This window comes from Salmo trutta, chromosome 12 (genome assembly GCF_901001165.1).
Source record: "Salmo trutta chromosome 12, fSalTru1.1, whole genome shotgun sequence".
NCBI classification, from domain to species: Eukaryota; Metazoa; Chordata; class Actinopteri; order Salmoniformes; family Salmonidae; genus Salmo; species Salmo trutta.
The window spans coordinates 19,686,522-19,713,134 of record NC_042968.1 but is presented as its reverse complement, the minus strand read 5'-3'; the positions used below and the strand labels follow the sequence as shown (position 1 = coordinate 19,713,134).

At 44.5% G+C, this 26,613-nt stretch overlaps 2 protein-coding genes across 6 annotated transcripts in view; both read left to right on the top strand.

Annotated features, from left to right (window-relative positions):
- The window catches only part of LOC115203102 (transcription factor 12-like), a 90,568-nt gene extending 71,754 nt beyond the window's left edge, over positions 1 to 18,814 (top strand). For 3 of the 5 annotated variants that reach the window (XM_029767472.1, XM_029767471.1, XM_029767474.1), the window contains 12 exons: positions 182 to 321; positions 941 to 1,085; positions 1,204 to 1,274; positions 5,455 to 5,560; positions 8,777 to 8,853; positions 10,451 to 10,522; positions 11,071 to 11,256; positions 14,580 to 14,709; positions 14,854 to 15,019; positions 15,187 to 15,422; positions 15,529 to 15,685; positions 15,828 to 18,814. In XM_029767472.1, the coding sequence (XP_029623332.1) occupies positions 182 to 321; positions 941 to 1,085; positions 1,204 to 1,274; positions 5,455 to 5,560; positions 8,777 to 8,853; positions 10,451 to 10,522; positions 11,071 to 11,256; positions 14,580 to 14,709; positions 14,854 to 15,019; positions 15,187 to 15,422; positions 15,529 to 15,674 (1,475 nt within the window). In that variant the 3' untranslated portion in view covers positions 15,675 to 15,685; positions 15,828 to 18,814. The remainder of the gene's footprint in view (positions 1 to 181; positions 322 to 940; positions 1,086 to 1,203; positions 1,275 to 5,454; positions 5,561 to 8,776; positions 8,854 to 10,450; positions 10,523 to 11,070; positions 11,257 to 14,579; positions 14,710 to 14,853; positions 15,020 to 15,186; positions 15,423 to 15,528; positions 15,686 to 15,827) is intronic. The other 2 variants (XM_029767475.1, XM_029767473.1) reach the window with 1 other exon arrangement.
- A 2,686-nt stretch (positions 18,815 to 21,500) lies between these two features.
- LOC115203101 (cingulin-like protein 1) overlaps positions 21,501 to 26,613 on the top strand; it is a 41,367-nt gene continuing 36,254 nt past the window's right edge. Inside the window, exons 1-2 of the mRNA XM_029767470.1 lie at positions 21,501 to 21,646; positions 24,821 to 26,534. Of these exons, the coding sequence (XP_029623330.1) occupies positions 24,870 to 26,534 (1,665 nt within the window). The 5' untranslated portion in view covers positions 21,501 to 21,646; positions 24,821 to 24,869. The remainder of the gene's footprint in view (positions 21,647 to 24,820; positions 26,535 to 26,613) is intronic.

Sequence of the window (26,613 nt, the reverse complement as noted above, 5' to 3'; positions counted from 1 at the left end):
AAACTTGACTTTGGTTATTAAACTAAAGCCATTAAAACGTCTTTGCTCCCTTCTGGAATCAAATCCAGCATATCTCTTCAATTAGATGATCCTTTTGTTACATGAGTCATTATACTGTAAAGAATAGGGATGAAACTCAAAACAGATCAATTTCAACTCAACTCTTGTTTGTTGTCATTAGATGGGTCCCACAACTCTTCTGATCCGTGGAATTCCTCCAATGGGATCAACCAGCCTAGTTATGGAGGAATGCTGGGAGGATCTTCATCTCACATGCCGCAGTCAGGAAATTACGTCAACATGCACTCACATGACCGCCTGGTAAGCAACCCAGCTAGTGATGTACGCACATACTGTAAGTGATGTCTCAATGTCTCCCCTACCTATTCTTACACAGTCTACCTCCTCTCTGTTAAGCTCTATTGCCCCATGCTCATAAAACATTTGGCTTGCATTGGTTTCAATTGAATATTTGTGGTGCGCAATATTGCCCACCCTGCCTACAGAAAAAGTCTAGCTAGGGGAAACACTGTGACAGATGTGTATTCAGCCTCCATGTCCTGTTCTGCCCCATCAGAGCACATCCCCTCCTCTCTGCTGAGCCCGTAGTGAGAGTGGTTGGTGTGAGCTGTGGCCTGGCTATCTCTCTATCTGATGTTGCTGTCTGGGCAGTATCTGTGTAAGACACGGCTGACCCCCTCTATCAGTGTTTCATCTGCTCTGTCTGCCCACTGTGTCTCACTGGGACTCACAAGGAGCCTGCAGCTGCTGCCCAACCAAAACCCTCTGTCTGTCTGGGCTACACATTCATATAACCTCTCTTTTATCAAGTGATATTTTTTCACCATGCACAATGCTATTCTTACCACTGAACAAGTGTATGCACACACAATATTGCTTTGTCCTGATGAACACGTGTTTTGTCCTCTTTCTCTTTCAGAATTACCCTCCACACTCTGTGTCACCAACAGACATCCATGCCAGTCTTCCTCCAATGTCCAGCTTCCACCGCAGCAACGCCAGCACTTCACCATTCGTTAACCCAACACACACCCCGCCTGTCAACACCACCGACGGGGTCATGGGTACGGCGAATATTTGGTTGATCTACTCTTAAATATCAATAGGCGAGATAAATTCCCATAATGATGTTTTCTTTAATCTATGATCTGTCTTATAAATGTCCTCTCCTTGTTTCTGTAGTTGCTGCAAATCGGGGGAACGCCTCTGGAAGCCAGCAGACTGGAGATGCACTGGGCAAAGCCTTGGCTTCGGTGAGTACAGCACACCCCTGTTCTCCTCCGGGGAAATGGGAAAGCCTCAAAAGAGATTTAGATAGAAACCATGTTACAAATCCACAGAGGTTGTTTGTTGGTAGTAAAGCCCTATTGGTTTACTTGTAAATGGAGGCACAATCCATGCAGCACTTAAAATTGCACTCTCTCCCTCTGAATGCCAGTTTGATTGAGGCGTTAGGCTTACATGGATGGTTAGGAATCCTCTGCGGATATCCCCTCTAGGCTGGTCCCCTCTCTGGGTGTGAATCCTGTGTTCTTGACTACAGTAACTTCTCCACTCACTTTAATATCAAATATATTTTTATTCTTGTGTTAAATTGAGATGGTGCATTATATTAATGGCCCTCTTCGGTCTGTAAAGGAAGTGACCTCGGTGGTCACGATGGGTATTAAGTGCTATAGTGAATGCTGATTAAATAAGCCCAGAGGGATGTGTTTGCAGTTGTTTCTGGGCCTAAGCCTGGATAATTGTAGACTTAATCTCTGAGTATACAAGAAAGGAAATTGTAAAAAAAAAAAAAAAAACTCACCAGTTTGAATAATCCAGCCTTGGTATTTGTTCCATTTTCGATCATGTCTCCCTGCACGTTTGACACACAGTAACTCATAAACCTTTGTGCTACTGAGGATGAATATGTCCTCCGTCCAGTTAGAGTCCTCTTGGTTTCAACAGCCACAGAACCTCACAGAGACCTCTTCTGTCCCTCCTCTTACTGATTATTTCTAATTTTAATAACTCCCTGAACTCATCTGTAACCCAGCCTAATATACACTACATGACCAAAAGTATGTGGACACCTGCTCGTCGAACATCTAATTTAAAAATCATGGGCATTAATATGGAGTTGGTCGCCCTTTGCTGCTATAACAGCCTCCACTCTTCTGGGAAGGCTTTCCACTAGATGTTGGAACATTGCTGCGGGGACTTGCTTCCATTCAGCCACAAGAGCATTAGTGAGGTTGGGTGTTCCAATTCTTCCCAAAGGTGTTCAATGGGATTGAGGTCATGGATCTGTGAAGGCCAGTCAAGTTCTTCCACACCAATCTCGACAAACCATTTCTGTATGGACCTCGCTTTGTGCACGGGGGCATTGTCATGCTGAAACAGGAAAGGGCCTTCCCCAAACTGTTGCCACAAAGTTGGAAGAACAGAATTGTCTAGAATGTCATTGTATGCTGTAGCGTTAAGATTTCCCTTCACTGGAAGTAAGGGGCCTAGCCCAAACCATGAAAAACAGCCCCAGATCATTATTCCTCCTCCACCAAACTTTACAATTGGCACTATGCATTGGGACAGGTAGCGTTCTCCTAGCATCCGCCAAACTCAGATTAGTCTGTTGGACTGCCAGATGGTGAAGCGGGATTCATCACTCCAGAGTTCTCACTGCTCCAGAGTCCAATGGCGGAAAGCTTTACACCACTCCAGCCGACACTTGTCATTGCGCATGGTGATTTTAGGTTTGTGTGCTGCTGCTCGTCCATGGAAACCCATTTCATGAAGCTCCTGACGAACAGTTCTTGTGCTGACGTTGCTTCCAGAGGCAATTTGGAACTTGGTAGTGAGTGTTGCAACCGAGGACAGACTATTTTTACGCGCTTCGCGCTTCAGCACTCGACGATCCCGTTCTGTGAGCCTGTGTGACCTAGCATTTCGTGGCTGAGCCGTTGTTGCTCCTAGACTTTTCCACCTCACAATAACAGCACTTACAGTTGACTGCGGCAGTCCTTGCAGGGCAGACATTTTACAAACTGACTTGTTGGAAAGGTGGCATCTTATGACTGTGCCACGTTGAAAGTCACTGAGCTCATCAGTAAGGCCATTCTACTGCCAATGTTTGTCTATTGAGATTGCATGGCTGTGTGCTTGATTTTATTCACCTGTCAGCAATGTGTGTGGCTGAAATAGCCGAATCAACTAATTTGTCGGGGAGTCCACATAATTTTGTCCGTATAGTGTATCTCAAATTAAACCCACCATAGCTTTTATTCCTAGTAAAAAGTGAGAGAAGTAAGATGTGTAAAAGCGTAATGGGTTTACATTTGGGAAGTGCTATGGCTCAGTGGTGCGCACCCGAAAGAGAAAAGTGTGTGTGAAGGTGTATGATAATCACAAATTAAGTATTTTTGTATTCGTAGACTGAATTCTATTAGCATGACAAAGCTGCAGTGAAATGGACACGGTTGGGCTGGGGTGAGACGAGGGGTGGGGAGGCCAGGGGGAGCGAAGGGGGTTCCTAACTGCTGTGGCTCAACTCTGCGGGCCGCCCTTTGTGGGCCTTTTGTTCTCCGGCCTTTTAAACGGGCCGTGCTTATTGGCCCCCGCTGCCCGGGGGAGCGTGACCGATGAGGAGGCGGAGTCTCATTTGTTGTTGGTAAAATGAGTCATGTTGCAGTTTGAATACAGCAGAAGTAGCCCGGGACCAGAAGAATGGCCCGTTGTATATTGCAGGGTCAGGAGTCACGGCTATAGACGGCCCGCTTTAGAAAGAGAAGAGATATTGGCTAATTCGTTTTGAGTCCCATTGATTTGAGACATACACTTGTGATCACAGTTGATGGTCATTACTTCTCAACAGGATTGAGTGTCTCAGGTTAAAGATACTGAACAGAGAAACTGAGAAATGTGATTTTTAAAAGAACAGAGAAGAAGAAGCGTGTATAAATCCCCACAGGGAAAAACATATATTTTGGTACACGGAGTGACATGCAATAGCTAAACCATTTGGATTTTCAAAAGTTGATTGAAACACAAAAGCTTGGTGATCAAGCTTAAAAGAGAAGATTATTAATAACGGTATTCCATTGTGTTTACTGAAGTTAAACGGTTTCCTATGAGTAGGATGTGATGTTTACTTGGAGGGAAATCCTTCTGGATCTACTGCCTCTGCTAATTAGTGGGAATCAAACCTCTAATACCCTGGTTTACTGGGAGACACTTTCCATTATGGCACAAACTATCCTCTTAAAGGGAACAAATCAGGGATGTGTTGTCTGCTTTAATCTAGCATTTCTCTAAACAAATGAAATCCCTGTGAAAGTTTTAGAGATGTAATCTGTGTGCTTCAGAATCACATCATCCTCTCTCTCTCTCTTTCTCTCTCTTTCTTTCTCCCTCTTTCTCTCTCTTTCCCTCTTTCCCCCTCTCTCTCTTTCCCCCCCTCTCTCTCCCCCTCTCTCTCTCTCGCTCTCTCGCTCTCTCATGATTGTCATGTTGCCCTAAAATCTCATTGACCCAAGCTTAACATTCCCCACAAACACAGTGGAAGGTCTGTACATGCTACGGTATGGTAACAGAGGTCTTCTGCCATTGAGGAGACATTGTTTTTTATAGTCCATACAAGACACCTCAACTGGTCCGATCTGAGTGTATACTACTCTTCCAGTTTAAGTGGTTCTCTCCCTTCACTGGGGCTCAGTTCAGGGCGTGGTCTAGCATGGAGAGGTGCGGTGGTGCAGCTCATTCAGGATAACCACCTCCGCTCCATCACTATTGGGGGATTAATGCTGGCCTTTGTATCTCTCCCTGTCTATGGCTCCACCCTGGGTTTATACTGGAGTTATATAGCACCATGTTAGAAAGATATTAATGGGATCTAGGGCAGATTTTAGTCCACTTTAGCTTTAAAGGATTTCAACCGCTTTGTTCCTGTTTCCCCCCAAAGTGAAGACGTTGACTTTCTCCTCTAATAGTGTATCAGCCATATGACTGTAGATACAGTATTTGTATGATATTATCTATGTTGTGGCTAGTGGGGGAGATCTAAATAAAACAACACTAATCAGAGTTGGGGGGGCACTAGACTGGTCAGAGCCTTCAGGTGTCGCAGTGAATAAGGTTTGCGGTACCCTTTTTTTTGCTTTCACTGAAGCCACTGCTCACCGTTAAAGGCCCATATGTATGCTCTGAACATTTTTATGGGCTCCCAGTTGGAAAATCCCCAGAATTGATGAGCCAATTTCGGCCGTGTGCCTGCTGAAGGATGGTGACACAGGCTATAAAAAGTAAGGGGAAACGATAGGTTGTGATTTTAAAGAGCTGCATGTTCTGCCTTACTGACAGATCTCTCTCTTTCTCCCTCCTTCTGTCATCCCCCTCACTCTCTTTCCCTCCGTTCCTCTCCCTCTTCCCCTTTCTCTCTCTCCCCTCTCTCCACAGATTTACTCACCTGACCACACCAGCAGTAGTTTTCCATCCAACCCCTCCACCCCTGTAGGATCTCCGTCGCCCCTGACTTGCACAGCAGGTGCTGCCGCCTCAGCAGGTACAGTGGTGACCACCAGCGCCCCCTCTGGAAGGGCAGGTAGAACATCAGTCTGCACTCTGATCTACTGCACTATAGCATTATACCAGCCTAAACTAGTCCCAATGCCATGAAGAGATGGGGGTTATTGTTTCCTCAGAGCATTCGCACGGCTTCCTCCATACGGCTCTGTCTTAGTGCTGTAGGTGAACACTGCAAGTGATGTTTATCTCACGATGGTGTGCAAGTGATGTTTATCTTCAGAGTCTCTGTGACTTTGATGACATTGCCTCATGGCGACAGCTGTTGCAGTTTAACCCCAGACAAATCCTAGCTACATAGTGATAAGGAGTCAGCTCTCTTCAGTTGGTGAAAGGGACTAAGAGAGATCTTAGAGTTTGACATCCTCTCCTCTCAGTCACTGCATTCATTCTACCAAATAACCAACCAGACAATTCAGATAATCAATTTCCCTGAAACTGGGTCCATAAGTGGCAGAGCAATGTGCAAGGGACATTTAATAATTGTGAGAGACACTCTGGCAGAGGAGAGAGAGAGAGAGAGAGAGAGAGAGAGAGAGAGAGAGAGAGGGAAAGAGAGAGAGAGAGAGGGAAAGCCCAGCGTGTTGTTTTAGTGGGCAGTTGTGCCGTGTGTGGTGATGTAGTGGCGACAGCTGTCTCCACGTATGCCCCCCTCGTCCTCAGCTGTTGCCCTGGTCTGTGGACAGCTGTTCCCCCCATGGACCGACCGGCCTGCAAAGGGCCTCATTTATCTGCCCGAGGAGCGACAGTGACTCAGCTGATGAGGAGGACTATATCGGCTTCACACAGAGGGATGCCGACCCCTCACTCGCCCTCTTTACACCTCAGCCAGCCAGGCCCCAGGGCAGCATGCCCTACTTGGGAGGACAGAGGAGGTAGAATACCAACAACCATTTAGATTTTATCAGTGAAGTTCCTGTCACCTGGAGATTGAGAGCAGCAGTTATTTGCGTGTGGATTGTTTTGTTATATAAATAATGAGACAACATGATACCAAGGGCACCAGCTTTTGTTACAATGTGAAACAGAGTTTCTCTTTACAATCATAATCCTCAGTCAATCTACAGTTTCTGTTCAATTTACAAATGCAAAACAAGTACTCCACATCCATGACCTTCCCATATGAGAAAACATCTGCCTTTGTCAAAAACCCTTCCCAAAATCATAACTTATCCATTTCCAAATCTGTTTCCATTAGTTTAATAGAACGCCTCCATAAAAATGAAATTGAATGTTGCTTAAAAGGGCAACTGGGATGATTGAAAATGTATTTCTTGTTTCATGTTTTGCGATCTAATATCAATTTATTTGTTTGAAGTTTGTTAATTAGAAAAGGGGGCATTACAGAGGTCAGTTGGGGAATGATTTGGCATGATGTTCAGATTAACCACAAATTGTTCCATCTGTTCATTAGGATTAGCTACTTTCATAACCCAACCAGGCAGGAACAGATATACACCCTGGTGCTGCTCAACTCAACTATGTCTGGTGTGTTCAATTAGCCCTCTCCTCCTCCTCCTCTCATCCACGTGGGGACAAGAGGCCCAGGGAGGCTTAGTTATGAGTACTTCCTTGTTTGGTTCGCGCCAGGGAAACACTGAGGTTGAGCAGAGAGGCTCCCTCAATCCCTGTTCCAAAGTTACTTTTAATAGCCTCTTAATTAAAGTCTGGCTTTTCCAGGACCTTTGTGTGGAGAGACTTTCTCTCAGAAGAGGACTAATGCTTAGTTTACACTGCTGACGATGAATCAATGGAAAATCCCAAACAGTTCCCCCTGGTCAAGTGGAGATGTAACCCTAGTGTTTGTCAGAAACAAACTAACGTTAGCTAACGTTAGCTAACGTTATCTCCCGGTTCCCTATCTTTCTCTCTCAAATACTGAAATACCATTTTAGAGGAGAACAGGGAGAAAATGGGGCCTGCTGTTGGTTTTGACATAAAGCCTAAATGAGAGAATGAGAGGTAAGCTAAATAATGTATCCATCTGTAGAGTATGCTACAGTACGTGGGCTGGGTGTTGGCCTCCTGCCACAGTAATGGAGACCAGACGGTATAGTGAGGGCCCATAGCTGGGGCTGGCTCACTAACACAGCCCAGTATAAATAACCTGGGAGGTTTCCTCATTGTCACAATCGATTAAGGAGACTTGGACTGTTCTCATGTGCACACAACAGGCTTGGTGTAATGCATTACTTCCTGGTGCACTGTTGTTTGTTAGTTGGAATATTTCAGACATTGGCTAAGATAAAGAGACAAAGAAAAATATTTTGTTGCATCAGACCTCAATTTGATAGGCAGATTATTTTAGTTTCACACTAATCAAATTAAGTTGATTTGTTTTGTATGTGCCATTGCACATTTCATGTACTGATTATAACCATTCCCACACGTTGTGATCCCCTCTGCTTTATGTACAATTCAAATGTGCTCTAGAGATTACCCAGTCTGGGACAGAATGGAATTCCTTAATTAGATGTTTCCACCATTTGTTTGGACTATTGCCCTGTCTCTTGGTTGTCTCTAGAATCTCAGAATGGAAAGTTAATTCAGGTCAAGTCTCTGAGTCTCTCTTGGCCTGCGTGTTTTGGCAAGCCACGGAGCTGTTGGACTGTTACACTATACCTCAGCTTGGCATGTGATTGGTCAGATGATATTTGTGTCGTGACCCCTGGAAGCTTGTCAGCCAATCACATCGGGCTTAGATCAGCGGACAAGAGGAGCACCCACGAGTGCAGCCTTGCTAGAGCCTTCTGGAACTTTCTGTCTCATTGGATAGAGTAAGGGAATATTTTTGTCGTGGAAGAATCACTCTGTCAGTGTCAGTGGAAGACAGCCTCTGTCCCAGCCGGGCCTCTTATCACTGTTCACTTTGTTCCCTGGGCTATTAGCTCATTAATGAGCGGAAGTAGGCCATGTCCCAGTGTGCTGGTGTATGTTGAGGCCGTCCACCCACGGCCCTGGCTCATGATGCAGGATGCAGCCCAGTCACCAGGAAATGATGCAGCTGAACCCCAATGCTGAAAATACCTCTCACAGCATAACTACAAGAGACCAGACAGGATGTGGATGTGTTGTGTGTCAGTCAGCCCCTGTAGAGTGGAGCAGGATGCAGGTCTCTTATCATTGGCCATGTTGTGATGTCTGAATCAGCCATGTCAGGTGGATAACTGTGGTTCTCCCTCTCTGTCTCTCTCAGGTACCAACCAATGGTCCCGTGGTGCAGCCGGACAGAGCTCCTCCTCCCCCAACTATGAGAACTCCCTGCACTCACTGGTAAGTCTCCCTACCCCCCCTCTCTTCCCTTCCCCCACACCCTGAGCACTTTTTAATGGACACGCACACAGTAGATGGGTTCTCTCGCGTAGGGCAGGGTAGCATTACATGAAGATTCTTGGCTGACAAATGTCGGTGGGGGGGGTTGGGGGTGCTGAACAATAACCGTCCCTTGGGGCGTGTCTCCTGCCATCTGTCCCTTACTCCGTGGACCAGGGTGGGGTTGGGGGGGGGGGGGGGCTGGGGAGCCTGGCAGCTGTTGCATTGACTGAACCACCACTGCTCCAGGATTCCTGCGCTAGCTGCCTGTCCGTCTGCAGACCAGAATCACAACTTGGGATCAGTTTTCACCCCACACCGCCTGACGCCCACATCACACATTCACACCATCGGCTGTGGGAATAAATATTTACTCACTATATTTGAATGCCACCTACAATGGGATTTTTGTGAAGCGACCAAAGCAATGATCAGTGTGAACGGCGAATGTGTGGGAGGGATGGGACCTCATGGTGGGAGGAGAGGACGAGGGGTCAGGAGTTATCTACACAGGACCACAGTTTTGATGCTGCCTGACACAGTGATTAGTTACCATATATCTGTCTCTGTCTGACTCTATCTCTGCCCTTCTATCTCAGTCTACACTATCTCCTGTCCTTCTATCTCAGTCTACACTATCTCTGCCCTTCTATCTCAGTCTACACTATCTCTGCCCTTCTATCTCAGTCTACCCTATCTCCTGTCCTTCTATCTCAGTCTACACTATCTCTGCCCTTCTATCTCAGTCTACCCTATCTCCTGTCCTTCTATCTCAGTCTACACTATCTCTGTCCTTCTATCGCAGTCTACACTATCTCCTGTACTTCTATCTCAGTCTACACTATCTCTGCCCTTCTATCTCAGTCTACACTATCTCCTGGGGTTCTATCTCAGTCTACACTATCTCTGTCCTTCTATCTCAGTCTACACTACCTCTGTCCTTTTATCTCAGTCTACACTATCTCTGTACTTCTATCTCAGTCTACCCTATCTCCTGTCCTTCTATCTCAGTCTACACTATCTCTGTCCTTCTATCGCAGTCTACACTATCTCTGCCCTTCTATCTCAGTCTACACTATCTCCTGTACTTCTATCTCAGTCTACCCTATCTCCTGTCCTTCTATCTCAGTCTACACTATCTCCTGTTCTTCTATCTCAGTCTACACTATCTCTGGGCTTCTATCTCAGTCTACACTATCTCCTGTTCTTCTATCTCAGTCTACACTATCTCTGTCCTTCTATGTCAGTCTACACTATCTCCTGTACTTCTATCTCAGTCTACCCTATCTCTGGGCTTCTATCTCAGTCTACACTATCTCCTGTTCTTCTATCTCAGTCTACACTATCTCTGCCCTTCTATCTCAGTCTACACTATCTCCTGTCCTTCTATCTCAGTCTACACTATCTCTGTCCTTCTATCTCAGTCTACACTATCTCTGTCCTTCTATCTCAGTCTACACTATCTCCTGTCCTTCTATCTCAGTCTACACTATCTCTGGCTCTTCCACTAATGTTTATTTGTGCTCACATGCTTTCCTGTTCTATCTGATTTTGGCAGAAAACTCGAGTCCATCAGCAGCTTCATGAGCATCTCCAGGATGCCATGTCATTCTTAAAGGATGTATGCGAGGTACTCCTGTCCTTTAGATGGAGACTTTACCCATCAGTGTTTGACACCTTTTCACATCCTTAGTTGTTTTTCTTTCTTTCACCAGCTTGGCCTTCGTTCCGTTCCATTTAATTGGAGTTTCAAATGTTTTGTTGCCATGCTTTTTATTGTTGTTTATTATTTATATATTGACATTTCAGCTTGCAGTAATCAGCTTAGGAGCATAAGACCCTTTAATACCAAATGAATAGTCATGGTGCTCCAAATGAGTGGTGTGCCAGCCTGTTTATCAGTTTCTATAGATACAAATGAGGATGCTTGTCTGTTATGAACACATGCATCCCTTGTGCCCCTCCTCAGGTTGAAATGGCTTATCTTCATCTGTTTTTGCGTGTCTTTCTTTTATGCTTTTGTTATCCCTGTGGTGTTTTTTCACTCCAAGATCATGCCATAAAATCACAATGTCCTCCATTTTTTGTCCTAATGTGCTTATATTAAGCTGCTCTGTCCTTCTCTCTCCTGTTCTTCGCCCCCCTCTCCCCTCCCCTCTTCTCTCTCGGTCCTCCCAGTCTCGGATGGAGGATCGCCTGGACAGACTGGATGATGCCATCCTCGTCCTGCGGAACCATGCCGTGGGCTCCACCACCAGTCTGCCCAGCGACATACACAGCCTGCTGGGACAGAATGGGCCAATAGCAGCCCTCGGAGCAAACTTCCCTGCCGCCGGATTGGTTGCTAGTCGGACAGCAGCAATGGTATGAATTAACTTTGCAGAAGAAAAAGATCTTGAGTGTTTTAGATGTTAAGGATATTATGTTTCATGTGTTTTGCAACTTAAGAATTGAGTTTGAATACTTAAAAGAAAGTCTGTTTTTTGGACTGAGGGTAGGCATATGTGCTTTTGCGTTGCGTTTCTCCAAATAGGCTAATAAACAAGACTTGGCCACCTGTTCAGAATGAGTCCACAGCCATGTGCAAAAACTCTGCTTTTTTCCACAGAGAACAGTTTAATTTAAACTCACATACTTTCCATATGTGTAATGGTTGGCCTGAAGGCTTACTCTCCTTAAGAAAGACCTCATATACAGGTTTGAATGAGAAAAGCAGGCAAAACGGAGTGAAGTTCTTCTTTGGTCTGGAGAGTGTTTGTCAGTTGCACTCCTATGAGGCGGCTCCTGGGGAACGGGGGGATGTAGGTCTCAGTGCAGACCATCCTCCATCTGAACTATTTCATATCGGAGAGGAGAGGGATTTGAGCACATCTGTAGTGGAAGTTTCAACAGAGGGAGACAGTTCTACACTAATCCCTAGGTGATGGGAAATAATTTAGGCCATATTTTTCCAGAATTTTCTGAATCAGTCCTGGCGTACGTGGGTGGAGGGTTGGATTAAGATCCTCTTGGATTAAACTCTCTTTTCGAAGAAAATGGATGGAGGCATTCAGGGGATGTGATGGAGGAGAGGAGGATGCCGAGGACTGAAACATGCTCAGCATTTCCTTACCTCATCATTTACTGTCCAGACCTCAGCCTCAGTCCAGCTCCTCACAGGAACCTGTCCCCCTACCACTGGCTGATTAGTAAACATTCTTGCTGAGGAGTAACATCTGTGAGACTAGTCCTTGCATTACTCACATGGTAATCGGGCCAACAAACCCACAAGAAAATTGGGAGGCATTTGATCCCTGGCCTATGGTAATAATCATATCCAATTTTCAAGTGGACAAGGTTTGGATGTGTTCTGTGTTTCGGCCGTACTACTTCTTCCCTAACTGTTCATTTATTGGAGTTGGTGCTCCTGTATCTGTACTGCCAAACCTAAAACCAGTGCCATTTTACAAGTTTACAGCCTTTCACAGCCTTCGCAGCATGCAAGCTTGGAGCCTGTGTCCCTTTTGCCTGGAATAATATTAGTATTTCTGGTACTCTCTGTAGAAGGAAGAAAATGTCCCAACGCACCATGTGTTTTCAGTCATGGCCATTTTGATATTGGTGTTGAGGTCCTTTGAACTCTCAGGATAGTATTTACTGGTCTGTGACTGAAAGTGCTTTTTAGTGGTTCTCCCATGGTGCAGTTCAGTTTGGTGTGCTCGTTACAGAGTGTTGAGGGACTATAGTGATAGTGTTGGTGGGCTGTGAGTCTAAAAGAGGACTGGCTGTGTTTGCATGAACACAGAGCCTCCTCTGTGGTAGAGAGAAAGAGGGTCCCCTCAGACTGCTGCTCAGACAGAGCTCAGCCACCTCAGCATGGCACAGCCACAGCCGTTTACTCAGGACAGGCCTTTTCACGCTTTCACCGCCTCTTTTTAACCAACTCAACAAATCTGAATGGTTGGAAGCGCGCGCCTGAGGCCACAGTCTCCACCCAAATAGAGGTCCTCAGCTGTATGGTAATCAGGCCCAGCCAGGAAAATGGCAGCGTTCTTCCTTCGCCAGCACCCCCGCGCCCCTCCTCCTCCTCCAGACAAAGACTTGTTTGGACACCTGTTGAGAGCACTGCAGAGATTAGCGTAGTGAGGAGGAGGGGGAGGGTGTGGGGGCAGCGGGGTTAACGGAGGCCAGAAGTGACTTGGGATCACATTCCATAAGAAAAGGGGAAGATACCCCCCCCCCCCCCCCCGTTTTCTCCTCCCCTAGTTCCCAGAAGAGAACCAGATAGCTGAGTGGGGAACATGTGGTAAACCCCAGCGAGCACAGTGATGGTGATGCAGCATGATGGGAGGACCCTGTTTCACAACCAATATGGAGGGGAAAATAAGGAAATGGTCTGTCTTTGGAGTGGGTTTTGCCTTATATTGCTTCCAAATAGATCAGAGATAGATATATCTAGAAGAGGAAGAAGAACCCTCAGAACATAATGACCGTGGCTAACCCAAGAGAGAAAAGCAATAGAAATGAAAACAGAAAGAAGAGAGAGAAGGGGATAGGTTTACCATCACATACTGCATTGATTATTAGAAAGAGACTATACAGCAATACAAATGTGTGTTTGTGTTTCCCTTTTCCTGAATATGAATTATGCATTTTGTTATGGTGAAGTACAGCACCAAAGCACCCCCCAGTGTCAGAACTGAGGGACTTGGGAACCATTGTTAGTTCTCAGAAACGGACTCCTTTACTGCAGCTCCACCTGTAGATCCTGCTTTTAATATGAGGAAATATGATTGTTTAGCTCACCAGAAAAGTCAGGCATTGTGTTCAATTTGTCATGAGAAGTGTTTAGAAAAACCTATTTTGAAATCCAAGCCAAACATGCATTTTTACAAGCGTTTTCAATGGACAGTTTTCCACCAAGGTTCTCATCATCGGCTTGTAGACTACAAAATCTCCCTCAAAGCTCTGAGCCAGGCTCTGGAAGGTTGTTATTTCATTTTTTGAACAGACAGCAACAGCATTCCGTTTGTGAAGGTCAGTCTAAAGTGAAGTTGAACAACAAAGTTCTCTTCCTATCTCTCTCTGCTTTTCAATTGTGAGATATCTGAGTCATAAAAGCATTCTCTCTGGTTGAATAGAAATCATCCTTTCCTGAGTGTACCTGGCTCATTCATATCAGAACCCTTCCATACAGCTGAACGTGTACTGTTTCCCACTGACTCTGACTCGCTCTCTCTCTCTCTCGCTCTCTCTCGCTCTCTCTCGTCCCCTTTCTCTCTTCCCCTCTCTCTCTCTCTCTCTTCCCCTCTCTCTCTCCTCTCTCTCTCTCTCTCTCTCGCTCTCTCTCCTCTCTCTCCTCTCTCTCTCGCTCTCCCTCTCTTCCCCCCTCTCTCTCTCTCTCTCTCTCTCTCTCTCTTCTCTCTCTCTCGCTCTCTCTTCCCCTCTCTCTCTCTCTCTCTCTCTCTCTCTCACTCTCTCGCTCTCTCTCTCTTCCCCTCTCTCTCTCTCTCTCTCTCTCTCACTCTCTCACTCTCTCTCTCTTCCCCTCTCTCTCTCTCTCTCTCTCTCTCTCTCTCACTCTCTCGCTCTCTCTCTCTTCCCCTCTCTCTCTCTCTCTCTCACTCTCTCGCTCTCTCTTCCCCCCTCTCTCTCTCTCTCTCTCTCTCTCTCTCTCTCTCTCTCTCTCTCTCTCTGTGTCCTGACAGGGTGGTTCTCACCGGGATGAGGCTGGCAGTTTAATCAACAGTCACGGAGGGCCGCCCAGCGTGGGCTCCATGTCCAACATGTCCAGCATGTCCACCGCTGAACTCAACCACCAAGTGGAAACCTTCAGAGGTATGACATGACACAGCTTAACCCATGAACATCCCATCTCTGCACTACACACCTAAAATAACTACATGTGAAATGTCTGTTGGCTGTAAATGATCGGAGATTCCATTTGAACTGACTCTCTACCTTTATGTCTGCGTGTTGCAGGTCTGGCTGCAGGTCTGGCTGGTCAGGTGGCTGCAGCCCTGGAGCTGAAGGTAGAGAACCAGGACAGAGACGACATGCATGATGGCCACTCCTCCGACGACCTTGGCTCCGGAGACGAAAGCGACAAGAGGGACATCAAGACTCCCAGAGGAGGCACTCGGACAAGGTAAATAAACCTAACAACCACAAACATGAATCTTTATGACCTGCTGTCTAAAACATTCAGTGCCCTTAGAATGCCCCTAAACCTCCCTGGAGTCCAATCATGTGAATAGCCAGAAGCAATCAGCCTCAGTCTTACTGTTGTGCCTCTGGGCCTCTCTCCCTCTGCAGCAGCATCAATGAAGATGATGACAACCTGAACCCAGAGCAGAAGGCTGAGCGGGAGCGCGAGAGGAGGATGGCCAACAACGCCCGCGAACGCCTGAGGGTGCGAGACATCAACGAGGCTTTCAAGGAGCTGGGCCGCATGGTTCAGCTGCACCTGAAGAGCGAGAAGCCCCAGACCAAGCTGCTCATCCTGCACCAGGCCGTGGCAGTCATACTGAGCCTGGAGCAACAAGTCAGAGGTCAGCATTCCTACACTCTCACATATAACATACAAGAGTTATAACACTGCTTATGAAGAGTTAATAAAGAGTAATAACACAAGTTAATCTGTTTCTATACACGCAGAGCGGAATCTGAACCCCAAAGCAGCCTGCCTTAAGAGGAGGGAGGAGGAGAAGGTGTCTGGCCATGGGATCTCTGGGGACCAGCAGGCCCACCATGGGGTCCACCCCGGCCTCACCGACACATCCAACCCCATGGGCCGACTCTGAGGAGCACACAGGTACAGTACAGTGGTACATCTCCATGGAGCACCATCCACACACTCTCACTCTGTCAGTAAAAGCTGTGATGAGATACTATATAACTTACTTTGTGAAACATCAGATTTTGTGACTGAGTTATTCCTGTTTTTGCCCCTTCAGATCAACATGATCCAGATCAATTCTGTAAGATAGAGATGGTGCCCTTGCTTCCCAATGGCAGACAGGACTCACAGTTTGTGACATAAATTGGAGGCGACAGACCACTTGAAGCTAAACCCCAGACTAACGCAATCCTTAGCTTGAAGAAAAGCCCAGTGTCCAGGTCCCTGTGATGACATCCAACACATTTCTGCCCACGAGAAAACTTCAGCACATATCACTGTCTGCAAGCAGCGTGTCGCATCTGAACAATCAGAGACTGTCGCGATCTCCTCCACCCTCCCATGTGGAAGTTTGCCTTGTGCCTAAACTGAATTGACGAATGCATTGTAATAGCAATTATGTTGTTTTTTTTGTATTATTTTTTTCTATTTATTATGTTACTGAGCTGTAAAGTCTATGTCTAAAGGGAAAGTTATGAATATGCTTTAAGAAGCCTGTGGCTTTTCAGTTGATCTACAGTTTGCCAGTGTCACTAGTATGGCCCAGCCCTTCTCCCTAGCCAGTCTCGGGCTAGCCTGAGCTAAGATTAACATACTCCGGCTCCTGAGAAAGATACAAATTAATATATTTGGCAATTTAAAGTGATCTTTAGGGCCCAACTAAAAATCAATTGGCGGTATTGAGTACTAAAAGACTTAAGCATCCCATTTAAATAAAGAACATATATTATTTATATTTATATTTTATTCATGCCGCAATGAACAGCATGTTTAAACCAAAACGACCTGCTCATGTGTCCGTTTGGTATAGCTCAGTCTTCATGTTACTGACATAATTAGAGGAAGAGGACTAGACATGAGTGGTGGGTATGAGCCCAGCTAAATAGTGTTCCATACATACACTAGGCTGGACACTATACACTCTGTGTCACAGGTGAATGGCAAACTCTAGTTTTCCTGATAGGTCAACTACAGACTTATAAGGTGTTTATTCTCAGTAGTGAGCAGTTCAAATACAGAAAGCAAACCATTTACAAACCTTAGCATTCCCTGCATATTTCTTAGTGTCTTAACTAAAGGAAAAGGGACTTCACTGCCTTTTCATTCCTTTGCCATATAGTGTTAAATGTAAACAATGACATATTTCTGATATTGCAGTTTGTTTTCTATATTACAGTATGGTCTCTGGTTAGTTGAACAGCCATGGTCATGCTCTTTGTAATCGCCTAGCGCTGTTATATCAAAGATTGCTTAGTGAAACAGTTGAATCAAAACGATGACCACAATATTACCTGGCCTGAATGAACTTTTCATGTAATTTTTTTTCTGTTAAAAATAACTAAAGAAAAAAAGTTTAAAAAACCATTATTCAAAGTAATCAAAAGTTATATGTTTATTTGTAATTGTATAGAAATCATTTCTCTAGGCTTCATAGTAAAGCATATGATGTCAAGCGTGAAATAGCAGAGAGGAGTTCTAAGTTATTTAGAATGGCTTTGTTTTGATCCAAGCAGTGAAGTTACTGGTGAAGGAAAGGGAAGGGGGAGCTTTAAGAGTTCACATGCTGTTAAACATCAGAAACAGTTGGTCCTTCAGATAGGTATAGTACAATGATGAACAAACGCAGTTTTGAGCAGATTTTTTTAATGTTTCAGGATGAAGAACAATGGTCACCACTTACATTTTGTATCTGTGTGCATGCTTTACTTTCTTTAAAAAAAAGTATTTTGGTCTTAACTCCTGGTTTTTATTCCATTTGTTTCCTTGTATACTGTCTTCCATTATTATCCACCTTTAAAACAAGGCTGCCACATCCAGAGACAAGTAGCCTATTCTGTGAAAATAAAGTAATAGAACGAAGGATGCCATTGAAAACCACCCCAAGGAGTTTATAAAAAAATATTTTTGATTTTACAATCATTTTCTTTTTGTGATAAACTTGGAAACGTATTGTCGTGTTTTCTCTGACTGCATGTGGCCTTGTTCATCATTTCAGTATTCATGAGCTTGTATTCATGTTGCTGGCAGACTCTGATTGAGGTTATAATGTATGTCACTGCCTGCTCTCTCATTTCGCCCGTCATTTTCTAATGTTCTGCTGTCTGTCTCTTTGCTCCTATGTTAGACTTTTCTCTATTCCCAGATGATTTTCCTCGTATAATATATGAAAAAAGAACAAAAATAAGATTAAAAAAACATTTGGCTTATTTTTCACTGTAGTTAGTCTTTTATACAATAATATTGTAAGAACATTTCTTGAATTCAAAATATTACTCTTTGTAGATTTTTTTAATCGAAAGTTTTGAGTAAAAAGTTTCTTACTTTATTTTACTATATTAGATAGTAAAATGCACGGTTATTTACCATAACCTGTCCATTATTATCCGAAACGTACAAATAGCATCCGAAAACATAGTAGGATTGTAGCTGGCAGTCTAGCACATTGAGGTATTGTACAAGCTCAAATTTCATGAAGGTGTGCTCTCCATCTTGATCTTCAGTCTCTATTGTTGGTGGATAAAAGATGTGTACTTGTGTTCAAAAATTATAGGTATTGTTGATGCACATCAAAAACCAGCAGCAAGAAATTGAACTATTCGTCTCTGTAACAGAAAACACAACATGTAAATAACATTTATGTAGCAATAAATGTGCCATCTTTTTTAACACAATTGTATGTGGATTTATTTCCTTCTTTGGACGTCATCTTTATTTTCTGTTTCTCCACCTTTAGTTTTTCATTTATTTCCATTCAATTTAGAATTTTGTGATTGTTTAATGAAATGACGTGCTGGTGGTGCATTTGGTTGAGCTCAGTACAAGTACAGTACCATGATGTGTTCACTCCAGTGAGCTACTGACGCCACAACCCTTCCCTGGTTCTCCCCCTCAGAAGACTTTTCTACAGTGGATCTAGGCCAAATGAGGCACTCTGTGCAAGAGTGTGTTTTATAGTATGTTACTAATTTTTAAAACAATATCAGTGGACCGTTGTAGTCTGTATGGAATATATGTTTCTATTTTTAATAAAGTGTGATAGCAGCATACATTTAGTCTCATTTTTCAAAAGGCTGTTTTCTTTTTGAATTTCCTTTTAGGCTCACTTACAGAATAACTTTGAGAGGGTATTACTTTTGTATTAAGTATTAAGGCATCACAAAAGACAGCACATTTTGTTACATTCAGCTGCTGTGTGCGTTGTTTACAAGTATGAAATAAAATAAAAATGCCACACTTGTCATTCACAAATAAGAACTTAAAAGGTGCCCATTGCATTTAAACAGAATGTCAACAGGCATGCAGGTCAGTGGTAGACATGCAAACATGAGGATATTTGCATGGACTTTTGCAGAAGCATAGTGTTGGCTGTCCACTCCTAACTAGGAAGTCATCTGCACATATTTGTGCTGTGACATCAGTCAGCCCTCCTTGTCCAATTATAAGACAGATTTAAATCCCAGAAGTTGTCTCAGTGACCCACCACATCTGCTGAGCATTATCCTTTTGTATGTGTGAGTGTGAGACAATTCCTCACGGTATCCTGACAGGCCAGATCCAAGTTCAGAGCACTGACAGAGGTGACAGACAAGAGAAGATGCTGACTGCTGTAAAGTCTGTGGCTAGTTTAAGTTATGCACTGTGAATTATGACTGTCATCTTTTAAAACACAGCATTTAATCTGGAATCAAAAGTTACGTATATCCCCACTTCCCCTGTAGTGTGTGTGTGTGTGTGTGTGTGTGTGTGTGTGTGTGTGTGTGTGTGTGTGTGTGTGTGTGTGTGTGTGTGTGCTCGTGATTGTGTGTGTCTGCCTGTGTGCGTGGGTGTATTTATTCCTTCCTGCTTTTATCATGTCCGGGGGTGTTTATTTGTGGTCAGCTAGAGTCCTGGGTATGTTTTATATAAGAGTGGGACCACCTTGTTTGAAGGCTGACTTCCTGTGGGTCTGGCTGCCTGTGAGTGAGCCATGGTGGGCCTGCTGACAGATGAGTCTTGGCTCATGTCTCTGGAGCCAAACCAGAGGGCCTACTGCCACGCAGTGGATTCCAAGCCTATCTCTGTCTGTAGGTCTGTCTGTATTTCTGTCGGTCTGTCTGTTTGTTGATTGTTCCTTCCCACAGAATGATCTGTCATCACTCCTCTTTTATTATTAAGTATCTCTAGCTCAGTACATTTTCTTTTCTAAACCCAGATTGCTTTCGCAATGGACAATTTCCCCTCTTCCGTAAAAAAACATGTTACATAAAAACATCAGCCACACCATCACAAGAGTCAAACTTGACCGCGACCTGACTGTATAGTCATTGTGTTCCATTTCCATTCTAGAACGCCTCCAGTTTCCGTCAGCCAGGGTCAGACAGCGCACTCTACTGAGCATGCTTGGAGGTCCCAGCTGCAGCACCTCAAAGGAGAACAGAGCCCCTATTGTGCAGCACTGTAACACAACATAGCACCAGAGAGTTGAGATTAAAGACACATTTACAGCCCACACTCTCAGTCCTCTCACAGACACAGAAATGAAAACACAGTGGGCAACCACAAAGGGAGGGGGCAGCTAAGGAACAAATAAAATGGGCTGATGCCCTTTGCTATCCTCTAAACAAATGAACTGTGATTTTAACGTTTATTAAAGTCCTTGTGTGAGCCATTGAAATGCCTACTCTGTGCTACAACAAGGACTGAGGGCAATTGTTGGGGGTTTTTCTCTCTCAAGGTTCAGAGCAACTAAAGAATGAGAATTATACATTTTTTTATCATCATGCTTGGGAACTAGGTGTAAAAAATGATGGGAAGTATTGTAATAGAAATATTGAAATATCTGTTATTATACTGTAATAACTCTGTAATGTGTTCTTTTATAGCACTGTAATGTTCACAAAAATCACAAAGTCAACACTGCTAATTTGGGAGGTTTCTTGTAGGTCGGACTTCATACTGTATAAAAGTGTTGTATAACAGTGTATAACAGCACCCTATACCCAGAGTAATCACTAGGCAAATTACATAGAGGTAAGTGATTATCCACTAGATGACGCTATTGGTCTTAAAAATAGATGAGAAAATTGGGAGTGGTCCACACAGTACAGTGAATCCATATGCTTCAGTAAACACATTATCTGCGTACAAATAATAATAATAAAAAAACAACAACCAAAAAAACAAGTTCAACTATTAATTACGGACTTTTCAGTTATATTTTCTTTGGTAGCTTTATTATAACCACAAATCCCTAGTTGGGCTAATGGAAAATCCATTAACTGGGCCTAAAGGATTTTGTAAAATATTTTCTCTTATGATTAATGATGATTATATAGAACGTGATGGGCCCTGCCATATGAGGTGTTCCGTACAGTGTACATTTTCATTTTAATTCACAAATTGCAATCAACATCAATATGGGCTATTCATACTCATATCAGCATGATGGACTTTAGCAGGGCCTAACGATTTTTTTTATTTTATTTAACCTTTATTTAACTAGGCAAGTCAGTTAAGAACAAATTGTCATTTACAATGACGGCCTACTAAGCTGTTGCAAATGTGGCTCACAACAGAGTGTCTTCGAAACTGATAAAGGGATACTTTGTCAAACAGGTTGATTGACAAAAATTGGGTGTTCAGCTTGACACTGTCAATCTGTTCCTAGGTCAGTGTTTTGAGGTTTAGTGTTTGTCAGTAGGGCTTGAGATGGGCGGGTTTACAGAGTTCTTAGCAGGGGGCGGAGATTGCAGAGCTTCAGGCGTCTCTAAACTGAACTGACTCAGTAAACATGACCTGCAACAAATAGATTTTGAACAATTCCGTGGAGCATGCCACTTAAACTTTTGACCATTATTGAACAACTAATACGCGATTATTGTTCGTAAAGCGCAGCTGGTAAGTGACACGTTTCTCTTCTTGCACTTTTTGTTACAGTAGTCATTGAATGCGTCATAGCGTGGGAACTTTAGGTTACTGACTGGGCAGTGGCCGCTTTAAACACATATGCAGATGAATTGTTACTTGTCTAAAATAATAATCATAGACAAAACTACTTACAAAATCGTGTTATTTCATGTTAATGTAAATAAGAAGTTAAACCACCTGTTGTACCCTAAACTAAAGCATCAGTATAAACTTTTGAAAACTTTGCTCATCTTGCACTGTTCCAATGAAATGATCAGTGCAAAACTATTTTTTACACAATAATTCTATAAAGTCAATAGATATTAAAGAGGAATATGTTTGTATACACTTTATACATTGTATAAATTACTTTCAGTATGTATTTAGAATTTGAAGAATTGTTGTAAACTAAATGAATCTATTCAGCATTCAAAAATTATTTTTAATCAAACATGTTACACATTTTTTAATATCATATACCACATTCTGGAATATGAATAGATCAATTCATGCATTCAGTATGCAAACATTATTAAAGTCATGCATGGCTATATTTACCCAAGAGCAAATTCCTTGGAATAAAATGTCCGCCTCTTTTCTCCTAGTTTTCCATTACTTTCTGTTATTTACTTGGTATGAATGCATGGGATATACATGTCATAACATGCTATAAGTAACTGATATTCTTCCATAAATAATCTGTTTTAGGGATTTTGAATTAGGAATTGCATCATTTTTCTAAGGCTTAATAGCTCTCCCTGGAATATGAATAAACTCAATCTGTCATGAGTACACTAATAATATCAAATCTGCCATGAATGTAACTCTTTTGTATTCAGTTTTTGGAATCAAGGCAGTGTCCTAATGTGCTCTCCTATAGTTGTCTTTTACAGGCCTGAATGGTGTATTGTGAAAACAACACATCCCCAGGATGTAGAGAATCAGTCAGTGCACTGCACATGTAGATTATTCTCCATTTTTTCTGTTCTCAATCTTTCCCTGGAAAGATCAAAGGCAGGGCCTTGACATCCTAACCCACTCTCAGCACTGACCTTTGGTCTGAGGTGTAGGGGCACCGTGGCGAGGGAATTGGTCTAGTTATGGATCGCAGGGGAGCAGGGGGGAGAAGTTGGCTCAGCAAGTGTTTCCTCCCATGCAGAGAGTAACACAATGAGAGGAAAAGAGCTGCACTCACACCTCACAGCCCTTGTGTTGTTGGATACATGTGATACTTGGAGTGAAAGAGGCTATTGTGTCATCTTCTGCTGTTTTCTGTTCTTCACAGTGCCTTTCCTTTTGGATAAGGGGCTAACTTAGCCTCATTCTTCTTCCATCCTTTCAATGGCTGGAAAGTATGAGATTCTGTCCTCTGAGTATTAATAGAATCAAGAAGAGCCTGCTGCGTCGCTTCTATTCTCCCTGTCACACCTGATATTAACATGCTGGTTCAGTTCTGTAGAGCAGTAGGCAATACTTGTTTTCAGTTTGAAAGAGTGATTTATTGAGATTTCCTCAAAGGCCTTGCGGGCATGTCTGTGCATTTCATTACAAAGTGACATTATCTGCTATCACCTTTGTTTCCTTATCATAGCCCTCCCATCCCTATCACAATTTGTCCTGCTATTGTAACACCAGGCCATTCATGGCATTCATCTATGTATTTGTTTGTTTGGGGGTGGAATAGGATATTATCAGCTGAGCCTACAGGTCTCTGATAAGAGCCCATTGTCTATACAAACACATGGTGCCCACTGATGTCTGTGATGCTGTGTGTCTCTGCTGACCTTCCTGTTAGCTGATACAGACCTGCTTCTTAGGGTCAAATGGCCCTATGCTGTGTCCTCAGCTTCAGACTACACACTACTTGTAATCTGGCAGATAATTCACAAATATTATATTTCTTTACTCAGAAGACACTCAGATACTTGAGTCAAAGAACTTGATGTCTACTTTATATGTGTGTTATAATGTGAATACCTAATAGTATCAAGGTGGTCTAAATATTCAGTTACTTGTGTATATTTTTGGCAAGTACAGTAGAAAACAGTTGAACCTATCAACACAGGTTCCTGCCGTCAGTGGTGTAGTGCCTCTCTTAATGCTGTGGTGTTAAGTGGGGTTGATGACAATGGCCCTGCTGTAGGTCTGTTACCCTGCTCTTCCCATGGTTCACTGTTACACCCACCAGGGCCCTCTACAGGGACTGCAAATCACAGTGTACTTTATAAGGATTGGCAGAGGTTGGTTCAATAGATTCACAGATAGACAGACAGACACACACACACACACACACACACACACACACACACACACACACACACACACACACACACACACACACACACACACACATTCACTAGCAAAGACATTCAAGAAGGTTACTGTATAGGCTACGGCTATGCATAGTCATGGGATTTCCAGGTGTAGTGTGACATATCGTTGGAGTCTGTCACTAAGCTGTAATACCAGTTTTTATTGTCAGTCCATTAGACCTGATTACACCTTTATGTGCAGTAAATATTCATTCACACCATGTATATAATTATTCACTTATGCCTGTTAGTAACATCCAATTACAGCGCATTAAGGTGCCAGTTATACAGCATACAGTACCTGGTCATATTTTCCCTTCAAAAGAGTGTAGGAATTGTTGACTCACTGTTTTTCAAGTTCAGTGTGTTGATAAAGACTGGCCTCTCTTATGTTATTTTAGGGCAGTGCAGTGCCTCACTCCTTCATTTGGCAGGAAAAGGGAGTACCAAGTCAGTTGCACAACTGAATGCATTGCAACCCAACCCCTCTGAATCAGAGAGGTGCAGGGGGCTGCCTTAATCGGCGTCATCGGCGCCCGGGGAGCAGTTGTTGTTGGGGGTTAACTGCCTTGCTCAAGGGCAGAATGGCAGATTTTTCCACCTTGCCGGCTCAGGATTCAAACCATCAACCTTTCGGTTACTGGCCCAATGCTCTTAACTGCTAGGCAACCTGTGGTGGAGCTGATCAGTTAGGGTGCTCTCTGTGGAACCACTCTCTAAACACAGAGACCATTAAGTACAGAAAAAAGGAAAGTTAGACCAGATTATGTAATCAAATATTGTGAGGCTTTAAACTCTCATTAGCAGGCCATGGAGCAGTGAAACATTTGCTGATTATGTCCTTTTTTTGCAGAGGTGGGCCTGATCCAGGGAGAGGGATTTGTTCTCTTGCTGCATTCCTGATGGAGTCGTACAGAGTCAGCCAGCCGGCCCGCTCTTCCAGGCCTCACAATGGAGCTGGCTCCTATGGCCTCAGCATTAGGGTCCAGGGGATTGATGGACACCCGTACGTGGTGCTGAACAACCAGGACCGTGGGTCCAACTCCTGTACAGATCCTAATAGTAACGGCTACAATGACACACAGGGCTCCTTTATTGACAACTACCATGAGTATGACTTCAAAGGAAGCAGGGAGGCTGTTTCTGACAGCCCCTTTGTTGAGTACAGGTCCCAAAAACAGATGCAGTTTGGGGGCTCTCACAATGGAGTCACAGAGCAGGGGAAGAAGCCAGCGTCCACCCTGCTGAACTTCCAGAGGCACCCAGAGATCCTCAAGCCTTATGACCCAGAGAACAACACCTTGAACCTGGACGGTAACCACAGCCTGCCTCCCCGGCCAATGTCCCTGGCAGAGACTGGGAGCACCTACCAGGGCTCTTCTCCCAGATCCACCTCCCCAGTAGTCGCCCATGCCAGGTCATCCAGCCTGGATCATAGGAGTAGTCCTGCCCTGCAGGAGAGAACACAGCCTCAGCCCAAGCCCCAGCCCCAGCCAGCCCCCTCTAAGCCCCAAACCAAACTAGTCCAGTCTCAATCCAAGCCTCAAGCCCAGCTGGCTCAGCCACAGTCTAAGCCTCAGACCCAGGTGGCCCAGCCCCAGTCCAAACCCAAGTCTCAGCACCTGTCCAAACCCCAACCCCAGTCTCTGCCACAATCCAAACCCCAGTCTCCACCCCAGTCTCAGTCTCCACCCCAGTCCCAGCTGCCCCAACGCGTCCCCATACCCCAGCCCTATGCTGTGTCCAGCCCCCTCAGTGAGCAGACCAAGGCTTCCTGCCGGACCGCCAGCTCCATTAGCAGTGCCAACTCTAGCCTGGAGCGCAGCCACCATGAGCCAGACGTCCTCCCCCTGCGCAGAGTTGACTCCAGCGGCCCCGTGCTGCAGTCCTCGTCCCGCTCCCGCCACTCCTCTACCTCCTCTACCGACCAGCTGGAGGCGCTGTACGCAGATACCATCAACCGCCACCAGAACCGACGCTACATTCCCTTCCAACCCGGCACGGGCCGAGACATCGACACAGGCTCCATCCCCGGCGTGGACGAGCTCATCGACAAGTTTGACGGTAAGGATGGTGGTCACCAGCGACGGGGCAGGGCGGGCCGCAGGAACAGGATCAACCCAGAGGACAGGAAGCGCTCTAGGAGTGTGGACAGCGCCCTTCCCTTTAGCCTCCGGGGAGAGTCGGAATACATGGATGAGTTTAGCAAGAACCAGGGGAGGTCCACGGAGCACGTCCTCCGCCCCTCACAGCTGTATCTGCAGAAGTTGTCTGGGAGTAAAGACTCCTGGGTAACAGCGGTAGAGAGGAAGCCAAGTGCCAAATCTTCGGCCTGTGGTAGCATTGCTCCAGGCTCCCCTCAGAGCATGACCTCTAAAGCAGCAGGCTCCATCCAGGGGTATAAGGTGGTGCTAAATCGCTCCTCTACGTTACCCCTGGACAGTACAAATGCTGAGGATGGTCAATCTTCACCAAGCACAAAGATTTTAACAAGTGTGGCTAAAACCTCGCTATCCAAGCCTTCCTCTAACTCGGGCAAGAAGCCTAGTGCAGAGTTGGATGTGCAGGTAAACAATACATTATTTATGATTACAGTTAGGTTAGTTGTTTAACAAATCATTCTCTATTACTACGTAACTGCATGTG